The 16,539-nt window shown below is 45.8% G+C and overlaps 1 protein-coding gene across 3 annotated transcripts in view; it reads right to left on the bottom strand.

Moving 5' to 3' along the window:
- The window catches only part of LOC111529691 (cholesterol side-chain cleavage enzyme, mitochondrial), a 30,155-nt gene extending 14,860 nt beyond the window's left edge, over nt 1–15,295 (bottom strand). Inside the window, exon 1 of one of the 3 annotated variants that reach the window (XM_023196644.2) lies at nt 14,972–15,295. In XM_023196644.2, coding sequence (XP_023052412.1) covers nt 14,972–15,240 — 269 coding nt within the window. In that variant the 5' untranslated portion in view covers nt 15,241–15,295. Of the gene's footprint in view, nt 1–13,413; nt 13,879–14,971 lie in introns of those variants that run through there. The other 2 variants (XM_023196645.2, XM_023196646.1) reach the window with 2 other exon arrangements.
- Between the last annotated feature and the right edge of the window lie 1,244 nt (nt 15,296–16,539).

Genomic DNA, 16,539 nt, shown 5'->3' with positions numbered 1-16,539 from the left:
CAGTATACATTTTGTCTGAATTTTATGTTTGTCTTTGCTAGTTTTTTTTGTTGTTTTGTTTTGTTTTTTGAGACAGTCTCATTCTGTCACCCAGGCTGGAGTGCAGTGATGTAATCTCGGCTCACTGCAACCTCCACCTCCCAGATTCAAGCAATTCTCCTGCCTCGGCCTCCTGAGTAGCTGGGACTACAGGCACATGCCACCACGCCCAGCTAATTTTTTAATTTTTTAATACAGATGAGGTTTCACAATGTTGGCCAGGCTGGTCTTGAACTCCTGACCTTGTGATCTGCCTGCCTCAGCCTCCCAAAGCACTGGGATTACAGGCGTGGGCCACCACTAGTTTTTTTTTTTTTTTTTTTTTTTGAGACAGAGTCTTGCTCTGTCACCCAGGCTGGAGTGCAGTGGCACGATCTTGGCTCACTGCAAGCTCTGCCTCCTGGGTTCTCACCGTTCTCCTGCCTCAGTCTCCCAAGTAGCTGGGACCACAGGCGCCCACAACCACGCCCGGCTAATTTTTTCTATGTTTTAGTAGAGATGGGGTTTCACCATGTTAACCAGGATGGTCTCGATATCCTGACCTTGTGATCCACCCAGCTCGGCCTCCCAAAGTGCTGGGATTACAGGCGTGAGCCACCACTAGATATTTTTAAATGTCAGTGCTAATTCAACCTGGGAGCTGCTTGGGGCGAGCCTGCCTCCCATTCCATTCAAAGTCTCATTGAGATAAATGCATATCTGATTGGTTCCTTTGGAAAGGCTAATCAGAAACTCAAAAGAACACAAACATTTGTCTCCCACCTGTGATCTGAAAGCCCCCAAGCCCACTCTTTGCCTTGAGTTGTCCCACCTTTCGGGACCAAACCAATGTTCATTTTACATATGTTAATTAGCGTTTCATGTCTCCCTTGTTAAAAGTAAAAATTGAGTACACTGAATGGGATAAATGCTTTAGGTAAACTTTTTGTGTAAATTAAAATCTTAAAGTTATTTTTGGTGCTCATTCAATATCTGGGTCATTTCCAAGTAAGAAAGGGTTGTGATATGGGGAAATATGTTTCTAAAATTGTGGAATTGTTCTTATGTATAAATGCCCATATCTGAGAGTTCAGGATTTCTTGTTTTTTATGGTTTGACTAAAGTTTTACATTACTAAGGATAAGGTTTCCAGTTAATACGTAATTCTGTATACATAACGTGCCCAAAAGGGTTATTAGTAAAAAAAGAAAAGAATAATTTTGTCTAATTCAGAAGTTATCTAAAAGTTAGTTCAAGTTACAGTTTTGAAAAGGTTATTTATGAAACAATGTAGTAAGGTACCATTATAAAGGGGAGAAAGATGTGGAAAAGTTTAAATAATAAAATATCCTTTAAAACCTGATAAAGAATTGGAAACATTTGGCTAACTAACATTGTTATAGTTAAAGCTCTTAGTCTTGATTAAAGCAAGAAGTATTGTAAAAATGCATTAGCAGTTTGGCAACTCTTTTTTTAATATAGTTAAGCATGAAGCTGGATTTAGTGTGGAGCCAAATTCCACATACATGCTTGCACTGCTTCATATTATGTTTACTGTTTTGCGTGGATAGTGCTGTAGTACTTATTAGTCATATGCCTAAAGTGAATTTGTTAATTGTACATGATGTATGAAAATATTAGTGAACTTAAGGATACTGAATTGTTTATCAGGAATAAAATATTCATTATGTTGGTTTTTGAGGGCCCTAGGTAACACTGCAGCCTCCAGGGTAAATTGAATAGGAAAAGTTAGGGTTGATTTCCTGCTTATTTGTTTTTGCTTCTAGTTTTCATTTGTTTGCTATTTATTCTCCTCTGACTTTGCTTGTGTATGCATGTACATAAAACCATGATTTTTCTTAGTTCCTAGTGGAAGGTTTTCATTTATTTCTGTGGTCCTGTGCATTTCTAGCAAGTAATCATTCATTCATTTATCTGGAATTCCTAAGCTACCTTTGTTGGGCCTGCAGGAATTAATGGGGCATACTAGCTTTTTTATCCTTAAACTAACTTTTTGGATTTTAGGCTTCCTGATACTTTAAGTGTGTTGAGTTTACCATCACAAATAGAATTTTAGTCATATTTCTCTCTCTCTGCCTAGTTTCTCCAAAATTTGTAAACTATTTATGAATATTCTTAATTCATTGCAATGTGTTTGTTTGCATACAGTCAAGCAGGGTCCCTAGGGCCACTCAGGGAGAGTGTCAGGCCTCTGAGCCCAAGCTAAGCCATCATATCCCCTGTGACCTGCACGTATACATCCAGATGGCCTGAAGTAACTGAAGAATCACAAAATAAGTGAAAATGGCCTATTCCTACCTTAACTGATGACTTTACCTTGCGAAATTCCTTCTCCTGGCTCATTCTGGCTCAAAAGTTCCCCCACTGAGCACCTTGTGACCCCCCACCCCTGCCAGCCAAAGAGCAACCCCCTTTGACAGTAATTTTCCATTACATACCCAAATCCTATAAAACAGCCCCACCCTTATCTCCCTTCGCTGACTCTCCTTTCGGACTCAGCCTGCCTGCACCCAGGTGATTAAAAAGTTTTATTGCTCACACAAAGCCTGTCTGGTGGTCTCTTCACATGGATGCATGTGAAATTTGGTGCTGTGACTCGGATCGGGGGACCTCCCTTGGGAGATCAATCCCCTGTCCTCCTGTCCTTTGCTCCATGAGAAAGATCCACCTAAGACCTCAGGTCCTCAGACCAACCAGCCCGGAGAACATCTCACCAATTTTAAATCCAGTAAGCGGCCTCTTTTTACTCTCTTCTCCAACCTCTCTCACTATCCCTCAACTTCTCTCTCCTTTCAATCTTGGCGCCATCTTTTAATCTCTCCCTTCTCTTAATTTCAGTTCCTTTCCTTTTCTGATAGAAACAGAGGAGACACATTTTATCCATGAAACCAAAACTCTGGCGCCAGTCACAGACTCGTGAAGACAGTCTTCCCTTAGTGTTTAATCACTGTGGAGACAAATATACCCCCACTTTTCAGAGGTGTCTGATCACCATGGGGACACCTGCCTTGATCCTTCACCCTTAGTGGCAAGCACCACTATTTCGGGGGCAAGCAACCCCCACCCCTTCTCTCCGTGTCTCTACCCTCTCTTTTCTCTCCACTTTCCTGGGGGGGCAAGCACCCCTCACCCCTTCTCTCCATGTCTCTACCCTCTCTTTTCTCTCCACTTTCCTAGGGGGCAAGCACCCCCCATCCCTTCTCTCCCTGTCTCTACCCTTTCTTTTCTCTGGGCTTACCTCCTTCACTATGGGCAACCTTCCACCTTTCATTCCTCCCTCTTCTCGCTTAGCCTGTGTTCTTAAGAACTTAAAACCTCTTCAACTCACATATGACCTAAAACCTAAATGCCTGATTTTCTTCTGTAATGCCACTTAACCCCAATACAAACTCGACAATGGTTCCAAATAGCCAGAAAATGGCACTTTCCATTTCTCCATCCTATAAGATCTAGACAATTGTTGTTGTAAAATGGGCAAATAGTCTGAGGTGCCTGATGTCCAGGCATTCTTTTACATACTGGTCCCTCCCTAGTCTCTGTTTCCAATGCATCTCATCCCAAATTTTCCTTCTTTCCCTCCTGCCTGTCCCCTCAGTCCCAACCCCAAGTGTTGCTGGGTCTTTCCAATCTTCCTTTTCTACCAACCCATCTGACCTCTCTCCTTATCCCCAGACTGCTCCTCAGGTCGCTCCCCAGCCAGGCTGAATCAGGCTCCAATTCTTCCTCAGCTTCTGCTCCTCCACCCTGTAATCCTTCTATCACCTCCTCTCCCCACACCCAGTTCAGCTTACAGTTTCATTCCATGACTGGCCCTCCCCCACCTGCCCAACAATTCCTCTTAAAAAGGCGGCTGGAGCTAAAGGCATAGTCAAGGTTAATGCCCTTTTTCTTTATCCGACCTCTCCGAAATCCTTTTGGTATTGGCATTTAGGCTCTTTTTCATCAAATATAAAAACCCACCCCAGTTTATGGCTTATTTGGCAGCAACCCTGAGACACTTTACAACCCTAGACCCTAAAGGGTCAGAAGGCCATCTTATTCTCAATATGCATTTTATCACCCAGTCAGCCCCTGACATTAGAAAAAAGCTTCAAAAATTAGAATCTGGCCCTCAAACCTCACAACAGGAATTAATCAACCTCGCCTTCAAAGTGTACAATAATAGAGAGGAGGCAGCCAGAAGGCAGTGCATTTCTGAGTTACAATTACTTGCCTCTGCTGTGAGATAAAACCCAGCTGCATCTCCAGCACACAAGAACTTCAAAACGCCTGAACCACAGTGGCCAGGCATTCTTCCAGGACTGCCCGCCCCAGGATCTTGCTTCAAGTGCCAGAAATCTGGCCACTGGGCCAAGTATTGCCCACAGCCTGGGAATCCTCCTAAGCCCTGTCCCATCTGTGCAGGAACCCACTGGAAATCAGACTGTCCAACTCGCCCAGCAGCCACTCCCAGAGCCCCTGGAACTCTGGCCAAAGGCTCTCTGACTGACTTCTTCCCAGATCTGTTTGGCTTAGCGGCTGAAGACTGATGCCGCCCCATCACCTCAGAAGCCTCCTGGACCATCAAAGATGCTTTAGGTAACCCTTACCGTGGAGGGTAAGTCCATCCCCTTCTTAATCAATATGGAGGCCACCAACTCCACATTACCTTCTTTTCAAGGGCCTGTTTCCTTTGCCTCCATAACTGTTGTGGGTATTGATGGCCAGGCTTCTAAACCTCTTAAAACTCCCCAACTCTGGTGCCAACTTGGACAATATTCTTTTATGCATTCCTTTTTAGTCCTTTTGGGACTCCCCACCTGCCCAGTTCCCTTATTAGGTCTAGGCATTTTAACTAAATTATCTGCTTCCCTGATTATTCTTAGGCTACAGCCACACCTCATTGCCACCCTTTTCCCCGGTTCAAAGCCTCCTTCACATCCTCCCCTTGTATCTCCCCACCTTAACCCACAGGTATGGGACACCTCTACTCCCTCCTTGGCAACTGATCATGCACCCCTTACCATCCCGTTAAAACCTAATCACCCTTACCCGGCTCAACACCAATATCCCATCCCACAGCACATTTTAAAAGGATTAAAGCCTGTTATCACTTGCCTGTTACAGCATGGCCTTTTAAAGTCTATAAACTCTCCTTACAATTCCCCCATTTTAGCTGTCCAAAAACCAGACAAGCCTTACAGGTTAGTTCAGGATCTGCACCTTATCAACCAAATTGTTTTGCCTATTCACCCCGTGGTGCCAAATCCATATATGCTCCTATCCTCAATACTTCCCTCTACAACCCATTATTCTGTTCTGGATCTCAAACATGCTTTCTTTGCTATTCCTTTGCACCCTTCATCCCAGCCTCTCTTTGCTTTCACTTGGACTGACCCTGACATCCATCAGGCTCAGCAAATTACCTGGGCTGTACTGCTGCAAGGCTTCGTGGACAGCCCCCATTACTTCAGTCAAGCCCAAATTTCTTCCTCATCCGTTACCTATCTCGACATAATTCTTCATAAAAACACACATGCTCTCCCTGCTGATCATGTCCGGCTAATCTCCCAAACCCCAACCCCTTCTACAAAGCAACAACTCCTTTCCTTCCTAGGCATGGTTAGATACTCCACCTTTGGATACCTAGTTTTACCATCCTGACTAAACCATTATATAAACTCACAAAAGCAAACCTGGCTGACCCCATAGATCCTAAATCCTTTTGCCACTCCTCTTTCTGTTCCTTAAAAACAGCCGTAGAAGCTGCTCCCACACTAGCTCTCCCTAACTCATCCCAACCTTTTTTCATTACACACAACTGAAGTGCAGGGCTGTGTGGGTGGATTTCTTTCATAAGAGCCGGGACCACACCCTGTAGGCTTTCTGTCCAAACAACTTGACCTTACTGTTTTAGCCTAGCCCTCATGTCTGTGTGCGGTGGCTGCTGATGCTTTAATATTTTTAGAGGCCCTCAAAATCACAAACTGTGCTCAACTCACTCTCTACAGTTCTCATAACTTCCAAAATCCATTTTCTTCCCCACACTTGATGCATATACTTTCTGCCCCCCACACTACCTCTCAGCAAGCCGAACTCATTGTCTTAACTCTAGCCCTCACTCTTGCAAAGGAATTACATGTCAATATTTATACTGACTCTAAATATGCCTTCCATATCCTGCACCATCATACTTATATGTGCTGAAAGAGGTATCCTCACTACACAAGGGTCTTCCATCATTAATGCCTCTTTAATAAAAACTCTTCTCAAGGTCGCTTTACTTCCAAAGGAAGATGAAGTTATTCACTGCAAGGGCCATCAAAAGGCATCAGATCCCATTGCTCAGGGCAATGCTTATGCTGATAAGGTAGCTAAACAAGCAGCTAGCTTCCAACTTCTGTCCCTCACAGCCAGTTTTTCTCCTTCTCATCAGTCCCTCCCACCTACTCCCCCACTGAAACTTCCACCTATCAATCTCTTCCCACACAAGGCAAATGGTTCTTACACCAAGGAGAATATCTCCTTCCAGCCTCACAGGCCCATCCTATTCTGTCGTCATTTCATAACCTCTTCCATGTAGGTTACAAGCCACTAGCCTGCCTCTTAGAACCTCTCATTTTCTTTCCATCATGGAAATCTATTCTCAAGGAAATCACTTCTCAGTGTTCCATCTGCTCTTCTAGTACTCCTCAGGGATTGTTCAGGCCCCCTCCCTTATCTACACATCAAGCTTGGGGATTTGCCCCTGCCCAGGACTGGCAAATTGACTTTACTCACATGCCCTGAGTCAGGACACTAAAATACCTCTTGGTCTAGGTAGACACTTTCACTGGATGGGTAGAGGCCTTTCCCACAGGATCTGAAAAGGCCACCACAGTCATTTCTTCCCTTCTGTCAGACATTTCCTTGGTTTGGCCTTCCTACCTCTATATAGTCTGATAACAGACCGGCCTTTATTAGTCAAATCACCCAAGCAGTTTCTCAGGCTCTAGGTATTCAGTGAAACCTTCATATCCCTTACCATCCTCAATCTTCAGGAAAGGTAAAACGGACTAATAGTCTTTTAAAAACACACCTCACCAAGCGCAGCCTCCAACTTAAAAAAAAAAGACTTCTATCAAAAATAGAGCCCAAAATCTCACCAACCAAACAAGTAATTACACTGAACCCCATTGGGCACTCTCTGATTGGATTTCATGGGTCTTCCCAATTCTTAGTTCTTTAATATCTGTTTTTCTCCTTTTCTTATTCGGACCTTGTGTCTTCCGTGTAGGTTTTCAATTCATACAAAAGTACATCCAGGCCATCACCAATCATTCTATATGACAAATGCTCCTTTTAACAACTCCGCAATATCACCCCTTATCACAAAATCTTCCTTCAGATTAATCTCTCCCACTCTAGGTTCCCACGCTGTCCCCAATCCTGCTCAAAGCAGTCACGAGAAACATCGCCCATTATCTCTCCATACCACCCCCAAAATTTTTGCTGCCCCAACACTTCAACACTATTTTATGTTATTTTTCTTATTAATATAAGAAGACAGGAATGTCAGGCCTCTGAGTCCAAGCTAAGCTATCATATCCCCTGTGACCTACATCCAGATGGCCTGAAGTAATTGAATAATCACAAAAGAAGTGAAAATGGCCTATTCCTGCCTTAACTGATGACATTACCTTGTGAAATTCCTTCTCCTGCTCATCCTGGCTCAAAAGCTCCCCCACTGAGCACCTTGTGTCCCCTGCCCCTGCCAGCCAGATAACAACCCCTTTGACTGTAATTTTCCATTACCTACCCCAATCCTATAAAACAGCCCCATCCCCATCTCCCTTCACTGACTCTCTTTTCGGACTCAGCCCGCCTGCACCCAGGTGATTAAAAAGCTTTGTTGCTCACACAAAGCCTGTTTGGTGGTCTCTTCACACGGATGTGTGTGAAAGAGAGAACTCAGAAATCTGGCATGCCGGCAAAAGGATAAGAATTTCTTATGAGTCAGTCTCTGGGCTCTTTCTCTCTCTCTGCAAACTGGTTAAATATAAAGTAAAAGTCACTGTATATTTCCTCTGTAAAAGTTTAAATTAATTGGTTTAATAATAATAAGAGCTTAAGTCAAATATTTTGTCAGAAAAGTAGAAAGTGTAATGCCTTTTAGTTCCCGTGACTTTAGCAATATTTGTGAAATAGAGACAGTTTTCAAGATTATTGGAAAAATACAGTTGTCTTCAAAATGTAAACATGTGGTGTCCATTATGTTCAAATACTAGGTTTGCTAAATCCTCTAATGTGATAAGCTGCTTCTTTGGCTTTTGAAAATTGTTGAACTTGCCTGCTTTCCACCTAGGTAAGGCCTGGGGACATGTGGAGTTGGCCATGCCCCTAGCTGTGCTGGAAGTGGTCAAACCTTACCAGAACTTAACTTACCAGTTTTGTTTTGTTTTTTTTTTTACAAAAGTCTCACTCTGCCCCCCAGGCTGGAGTGCAGTGGTGCAATCTCAGCTCACCCACAGTCTCCATCTCCCAGTTTCAAGCAATTCTCTGCCCCAGCCTCCGGAGTAGCTGGAATTACAGACACCTGCCACCACACTTGGCTAATTTTTTTTTGTGTGTGTGTGTGTGTATTTTTAGTTGAGACGGGGTTTCACCATCTTGCCTAGGCTGGTCTTGAACTCCTGACCTCATGATCCACCTGCCTTGGCCTCCCAAAGTGCTGGGATTACAGGCGTGAGCCACCTTACCTGGCCTAACTTACCAGGTTTTATGTTAAAATTCGCCATTATAGGCCAGTCGTGGTGGCTGACACGCGTAATCCCAGCATTTGGGAAGGCTGAGGTGGGTGGATCACGTAAGGTCAGGAGTTCAAGACCAGCCTGACCAACATGGTGAAACCCTATCTCTAGTAAAAATACAAAATAGTTGGGCATGGTGGCGCATGCCTATAATCCCAGCTACTGGGGAGGCTGAGGCAGAAGAATCATTTGAACTCAGGAGGCAGAGGTTGCAGTGAGCCGAGATCATGCCATTGCACTCCAACCTGGGCAATAAGAGTGAAACTTTGCCTCAAAAAAAACAAATTCGCCATTATAACATGAAATTAAGACTACTAGAAACAGTTTTACATGCAAGACATATAAGAACAGTAGAACATGTTGGGTTGGGTTTTTGTTTTGTTTTGCTTTTTTTGTTTGTTTTTCTTGTAGAAGGTTATAAGAGGTTTTTGCTTCTTTAAAATTTCCAAGGCATCGTTTTGGCAAAATAAATAATTTATGGTAATCTGGAATTCCAAAATCAAACTTCAGTTTCAATATTGTCTTTCCTAATGCCTGGCTTTCTGGATGAATCAGAGGGCCCCTGAAAACACCCAGAAAAGAGGTAAACAGGATTATTTGACATGTTTAGTCACATGGAAGTGCCAAAATGATGTTTAATCTTCTTTAGATTTTTGTGAATAATACTAATATATATTCCAAAATTTTATGGGATTTCTAAAATTCTAATGTCTAAGTATATGTTACCAATCACAATTACAGTTATTATGTTAAGTTATTGTAAACACAGAAATGACCAAATTTCCTTGTATAAAGCTACTAACCCACATAAAACAAAGAAACAAAAAAAAAATTAACTACATATCAAGAACAGACTTCCATGTTAAACCAGCTAATACTGAAATTGTTTAAAATAGTTTAGTTTAGAACCTGTGGCTTTGCAGACGCCGTGACTGCCACCAGGAACCCTGTACTATCAGCCATGGTCAACCCCACCGTGTTCTTCGACATCGCTGTCACGGCGAGCCCTTGGGCTGCGTCTTCTTCGAGCTGTTTGCAGACAAGTTTCCAAAAACAGCAGAAAACTTTCATGCTCTGAGCACTGGAGAGAAAGGATCTGGTTATAATGATTCCTGCTTTCACAGAATTATTTCAGGGTTTATGTGTCAGGGTGGTGACTTCATATGCCATAATGGCACTGGTGGCAATGAGGAAAGAGAGAGACCCTCTCATATTGTTTTATATTGTTTTATACTTAGTACCTGTTTTAAGAAAAAACAAGGAAGTGAAACCAAAGACAGGCAGCCCAGCACCAGGCCCAAAATCGGGCCTGAGCCTGCCTGGCCTAAACCTAGTAGTTAAAAATCAACTCATAACTTAGAAACCGATGTTATTCATAGATTCCAGGCATTGTATAGAAGAACATTGTGAAACTCCCTGCCCTGTTCTGTTTCTCTCTGACCATCAGTTCATGAAACCCTGTCACATATCCCCTAGATTGCTCAATCATGACCCTTTCATATGAAATCTTTAGTGATGTGAGCCCTTAAAAGGGACAGAAATTGTGCACTTGGGGAGCTCAGATTTTAAGGCAGTAGCTTGCCGATGCTCCCAGCTGACTAAAGCCCTTCCTTTACAACTCAGTGTCTGAGAGGTGTTGTCTGTGGCTTGTCCTGCTACAGCAAGTCCATCTGCAGGGAGAAATTTGATGATGAGAACTTCATCCTAAAGCGTACAGGTCCTGGCATCTTGTCCACAGCAAGTGTTGGATCCAACACAAATGGTTCCCAGTTTTTCATCTGCACTGCCAAGACTGAGTGGTTGGATGGCAAGCACATGGTCTTTGGCATGGTGAAAGAAGGTATGAATATTGTAGAGGCCATGGAGCACTTTGGGTCCAGGAATGGCAAGACCAGGAAAAAGATCACCATTGTTGACTGTAGACAACTCTAATAAGTTTGACTTACGTTTTGTCTTAACCACCAGACCATTCCTTCTGTAGCTCAGGACAGCACCCTCCACCCCATTTGCTCGCAGTATCCTAGTATCTTTGTGCTCTCACTGCAGTTCCCTTCCATGCCTAGCTGGACTGCAGAGTTGAGTTAAAGTTTATGACTATGAAATAAAAACTAAGTAACAACAACAGAAAATTGTTTATAACCAATGCTTGATCCCATATTCCTGGGAAAACAAAGCTTCAGGTACATTTGGTCATCTGGTCAGCCATTTAAACATTTTATAAAGGGATTTCATTCCATTGTTATTTTCCATGCATGTTTTCTGGTTGTAGAAAAGCTTTCCCATGCAAGAGGGCTGATGTTACGACAGTAGATTATTATGCTACAGTGTATTTTCACCAGATTAAAAAAAGCTTCTAATGGTTTGAATCTTCTGGAAACATCAGAGAAAGACTGTCCTTGCCATCTACACTATAGCAAAACTTCAGGACCTTGAACTTTGGGTTCATAACCTCACAACTGAGAAGGGTTCCTCCACGCTCTTGGAGTTGTGCACCCACTGGGACTCTTAAGGTAAAACTAACCAGGGAAATTTCTCCCAAGAAGAAGATGGCATCATTGATGTGGACAGCTTTTCCCAAGTTCACAGATTAAGACTTCTACTGTAATGAAACTCTTATCTTTGAGTATTTTTTCTTGCTTATGCCTTCTACAAACAATAGAAGTGGAAAAGGGGTCTGTTTTGTGCACTTATGGAGTACACTTTTATTTGTGAAGGAGTTTGCAGCCAGCTTTATACATGGATAAAGGATAAAGGCCCAATGTGGGTAAGACACTTTAATGGTACATGCATTAGCTCATAATCAGTCAAAAACAAAAAATTGATTCACTCCACATAACCCACATGGTGGGTTAAAGAGCACATTGCCAGAAGTCCTTCACTATTCTGAAAGGGCATCATTTGTTAGGTCCTTTTTCCATGGTTTACAGTAAAAGAAGCAATGATTAGAAATGCATCCCTCATGATAGTTTCTATAGCAAATTCTACTCTAAAGGCTACAGACCCTAAATTCTCTTGTGAAAGTTATAATAGAATTGGCTAAACAGAGAAGTATCTGTGCAGCTGCTGGCACTTGTGGCCTATAGAGATATACATCAAATGAAGATTATAGAAATTCAGTGGTAGGAGATTTACCATGATCCCCAATAGGTAGGGACTATGCCCCAAGCCGGCATGAAGCAGTTACAGAAAAAAGACCATCGGTCCCTCTGCCTCCCATAAAGATTTATGGGGATCACATCTCTTGAAGGGGCAGATGAGGCAGGAAAATAGGGTTGGGAGACAGGGAACCTAAGATCGATTCACACTTCAGCTATAACAGGAAATATCCTCTCCAAAGGGCGTATGACTATGTAACTTGAATACTTCATCCTCTCCATTTACATAAGGTGTATCTGAAGTAACCAATGGAATCCTCTAGGGGGTAAACACCCCACAATTCTGTAACAGGGCCTTTGAGCCCCTACGCTCCGCCTGCTCCCACACTGTGGCGTATAAGTTCATTTTCAATAAATCCCTTCATTCCTTCCTTACCTTGTGCATTTTATCAAGACGCCAAGAACCTGCACGCCCTCCACCGGTAACAAAAAGGTTTAATAAAATAAGGAGTTGCTACTGAGGGTCTAGGAAGTGGTGAAAAGGGAAGAGTGGAGGAAGCAAGGATAACTAGAGATCTATGTGACGTGAGCACGGGACAGAAGCACCAATAGTCCTAGGAGAGATGGGGAGGAAGGAGAGATGGGGGCGGCGGGGAGCAACCTCCCAAGCCCAGCACTCAACCTTGAATAGGGTGGGGTGCAGGGTAGGGGGAGCTCCCTGCCACCAACCAGCTATCAAAAGGGGCAGTCTGGACTTTAAGGGAGTTGTGAGAGAGGGAGGGAGGGAGCAGCTGAAGCCCCAACACAAACTAGCCTGCCCTCCCACCCACCCCCAGCCCAGTCATCAAGCCAGCCAACACATCATACCCTTCCCCTTCCTGACTGACGCATTAGAATGCTCTGAGTTGTAAAAGGCCTTCCACTTAGAGGAAAACGTACTGTCCCTCCAGTCTCCCCTCCCAGCCCCCAACCACCCCTAGCCACTTCCCTTCCCTCTCAACCGGACTCTTAGCAAAGAACCCAGGTGTGGCTGAAAGGCTGCCCACCGTGGAAACAGCTTTAGCAGTTTTCCCAGGAAAAAGCCACAAGCCTTGGGGGCTCAGAGGCCCAAGGACAAAAAAAGGCCTTTCCTCCTAGCAGGAAGCCAGCTGATTCTTGGGAAAGGGAAGGAACAAACTCAGAGCCTCAGGGCCGAGGGTGAGATCAGCACTCCAGCTGGACAGGAATCTAGCTGGGTGACCTCTCTGAGCCTCAGTCTCCTCCTCTGACCATGGGGACAACAAACTTCGCTTGCAAGGTGTGTGGAGGGTAACCGATGTAGGAAGGCATTTAGTAGGGCTTGTTCTCTAACCACCTCTCTCCGAGAGTTTCAAAGGGAGTGGGATCTGGGGAAGGTTGAGGCCTCAGGCCTGGGAAGTAGGAACACCTTCCCTTATACCCACCACCATCCCAGGCCTGGAAGAAGTAAGATCAGAAGTTGGACAAGAGAGGTCCGGCCGCGCGGACGTCACCGTAGCTCGCCACTGTCGGCTCGGGTGGGCTCGGGTGGGCTCCGGTGAACGCAGCGAGCGAGGGCAGAGGCCAGCAGAGGCGGGGAGCAGGCGGGGCGGAGAAACGTATCCCGGGTCGCTCCCTGCTTCGCTGCCGCCTCCTGGCAGGGCCAGCGGAGCCAGTGTTCCAGCGCCCCCGTAACACCTCAAAGCACACGGAGTCCGTTTTGGGGACCTTGGCGGCAGGGTGAGGGGGACCTAGGAAACTGCGGTGGGGCCGCCGCGGGGCCGAGCGCCTAGACCTCGCCCTTAGGTAAACGCGGGCCTACCCGGGGGGTTGATGGGCTCGGGCTGCGTCGGGGTGAGGCGGAGGTGAGCGGCCAGCGAAGAGCGCAGGAGCAGGCCGGGTAGGACGCGAGGGCGGACCCAGTTTCGGAATAGCGCGGCCCGGGCGGCGTCGTGCGCTGGGAGGAATGCTGGGGCTGTAGCTAGCACCAAACTTGACCACGCTGAGACCTTTTCATTCTGCTCTGAACTTCAAATTTCCTTCCCCCTTATTTATTTTTATTTATTTATTTATTTTGAGAGGGAGTTTCGTTTTTGTTGCCCAGGGCTGGAGTGCAGTGACATGATCTGGGCTCACCGCAACCTCCACCTCCTGGGTTCGAGCAATTGTCCTGCCTCAGCCTCTGGAGTAGCTGGGATTACAGACCCCCGCCACCATGCCCAGCTAATTTTTTTTTTTTTTTTTTTGTAGTAGAGACAGGGTTTCACCGTGTTGGCCAGGCTGCTCTCGAACTCCTGTCCTCAAGTGATCCACCTGCCTCAGCCTCCCAAAGTGCTGGGATTACAAGCGTGAGCCACCGCACCTGGCCCTCCCCCAATTTTTAAAACTCGCTGGCTGGGCTGACAGCTGCAGGGCCAGGAGTTCAAAACTCAGCCTCACCAGTCACCCCTCCTCAGACTGAGGAGGTTGTTTTGTTTTGCTTGAGACAGAATCTCACTCTGTCGCCCAGGCTGGATTGCAATGGCGGGATCTCGGCTCACTGCAACCTCTGCCTCCCAGGTTCAAGCCATTCTCCTACTTCAGCCTCCCGAGTAGCTGGGATTACAGGTGCCTGCCACCACATCCAGCTAATTTTTGTATTTTTAGTAGAGACAGGGTTTCACCGTGTTGGCCAGGATGGTCTCAAACTCTTGAAATCAAGTGATCTGCCCACCTTGGCCTCCCAAAGTGCTGGGATTATGGGTGTGAGCCACCATGCCCGGCCAGACCTGGGGTTTAGACCCATTAAAGAGCTTCCTTACAGATGGCTGGCGGTCTTGCCACCAATTGTTTCAAAAGTAGATGCCTGGTTTAGAGTACTTAAGACATTCACAGATTCAAATGTTGAATTTTTAAATATCGCTGATATATTTCTGTATTGTATTACCAAAAAAAAAAAAAAAAGAGAAAGAAAAAGTTCCACAGGAGTTTGGAACCGGAAAACAGCCTGTTTGGGGAATGGGGAGCACAGCAGGGCTGCCCGGGCCCCTCCTCCTCCCTGTTCCTTAGGCTCCCACCCTCTGCCAGACTTACCTGTAAATCGGGCCATACTTCTGGAAATTCTGGACATGGTGAAGGTGGACTTTGTGTGAGCCTGTCTCCCTCCAGAAATGGTACAGGTTTAGCCAGCCATTGTCACCAGGAGAGGGGATCTCATTGAAGGGGCGAGGACTGCGAGTAGAGATGCCAGCTCCCTCACTGGTGGGCACCCTGAGATGCCCCAGTCTCTCCCTGGGGGCACTCAGAAAGGTCTGGCAGCCTTTGACCAGGACTGAGCGTGAGGGAAGACCCTTGGCCAGCATGCTGTCCCCACAGCTGTGACTGTACCTGCTCCACTCCAGCAGGGACTGCCAGGATGACTGTAGCTCTGGGCCACCAGGGCCAAGATTATAACTACCATCTCAAGGCCATGCCAGAAGCTGATAAAACATTCACGTCCTTCCTCCTCCTGCAGGCTCTAACCCACAGACAGCTCCTCCCCTACTCGGTATGAAGGTTCAGTCTGGAATTTCTGCAGCGTGAGATTCTCCAAATGACAGTGTCAGGCCTCTGAGCCCAAGCCAAGCCATCGCATCCCCTGTGACTTGCACGTATACACCCAGATGGCCTGAAGTAACTAAAGAATCACAGAAGAATTGCAAATGCCCTGCCTCGCCTTAACTGATGTTATTCCACCACAAAAGAAGTGAAAATGGCCAGTCCTTGCCTTAAGCAATGATATTATCTTGTGAAATTCCTTTTCCTGGCTCATCCTGGCTCAAAAATTTCCCCCACTGAGCACCTTGTGACCCCCACTCCTGCCCACCAGAGAACAACCCCCCTTTGACTGTAATTTCCCTTTACCTACCCAAATCCTATAAAATGGCCCCACCCTTATCTGCCGTCACTGACTCTCTTTTCGGACTCAGCCTGCCTGCACCCAGGTGAAATAAACAGCCATGTTGCTCACACAAAGCCTGTTTGGTGGTCTCTTCACACGGACACGCTGACATTTTGGTGCCATGACTCGGATCAGGGGACCTCCCTTGGGAGATCTATCCCCTGTCCTCCTGCTCTTTGCTCCGTGAGAAAGATCCACCTATGACCTCTGGTCCTCAGACCAACCAGCCCAAGGAACATCTCATCAATTTTAAATCGGGTAAGCAGCCTCTTTTTACTCTCTTCTCCAACCTCTCTCACTATCCTTCGGCCTCTTTCTCCTTTCAATCTTGGCGCCACCTTTCAATCTCTCCCTTCTCTTAATTTCAATTCCTTTCATTTTCTGGTAGAGACAAAGGAGACACGTTTTATCTGTGGACCCAAAACGCTGGCACCCGTCACGGACTGGGGAAGGCAGCCTTCCCTTGGTGTTTAATCATTGCAGGGACGCCTCTCTGATTACTCACCCACGTTTCAGTGGTGTCTGACCACGCTGCAGGGTCGCCTGCCTTGGTCCTTCACCCTAAGCGGCAAGTCCTGCGTTTCTGGGGGAGGGGCAAGCACCCCAACCCCTACCCTCCTTGTCTCTACCCCTTCTCTGCTTTTCTGAGGGAGGGGCAAGCACCCCGACCCCTTCTCTGTTTCTACCCCTTCTCTGCTTTTCTGGGGGAGGGGCAAGTACC

The sequence above is a fragment of the Piliocolobus tephrosceles genome, chromosome 6 (assembly GCF_002776525.5).
Source record: "Piliocolobus tephrosceles isolate RC106 chromosome 6, ASM277652v3, whole genome shotgun sequence".
NCBI classification, from domain to species: domain Eukaryota; kingdom Metazoa; phylum Chordata; class Mammalia; order Primates; family Cercopithecidae; genus Piliocolobus; species Piliocolobus tephrosceles.
This window is presented reverse-complemented; position numbering and strand designations above follow the sequence as displayed.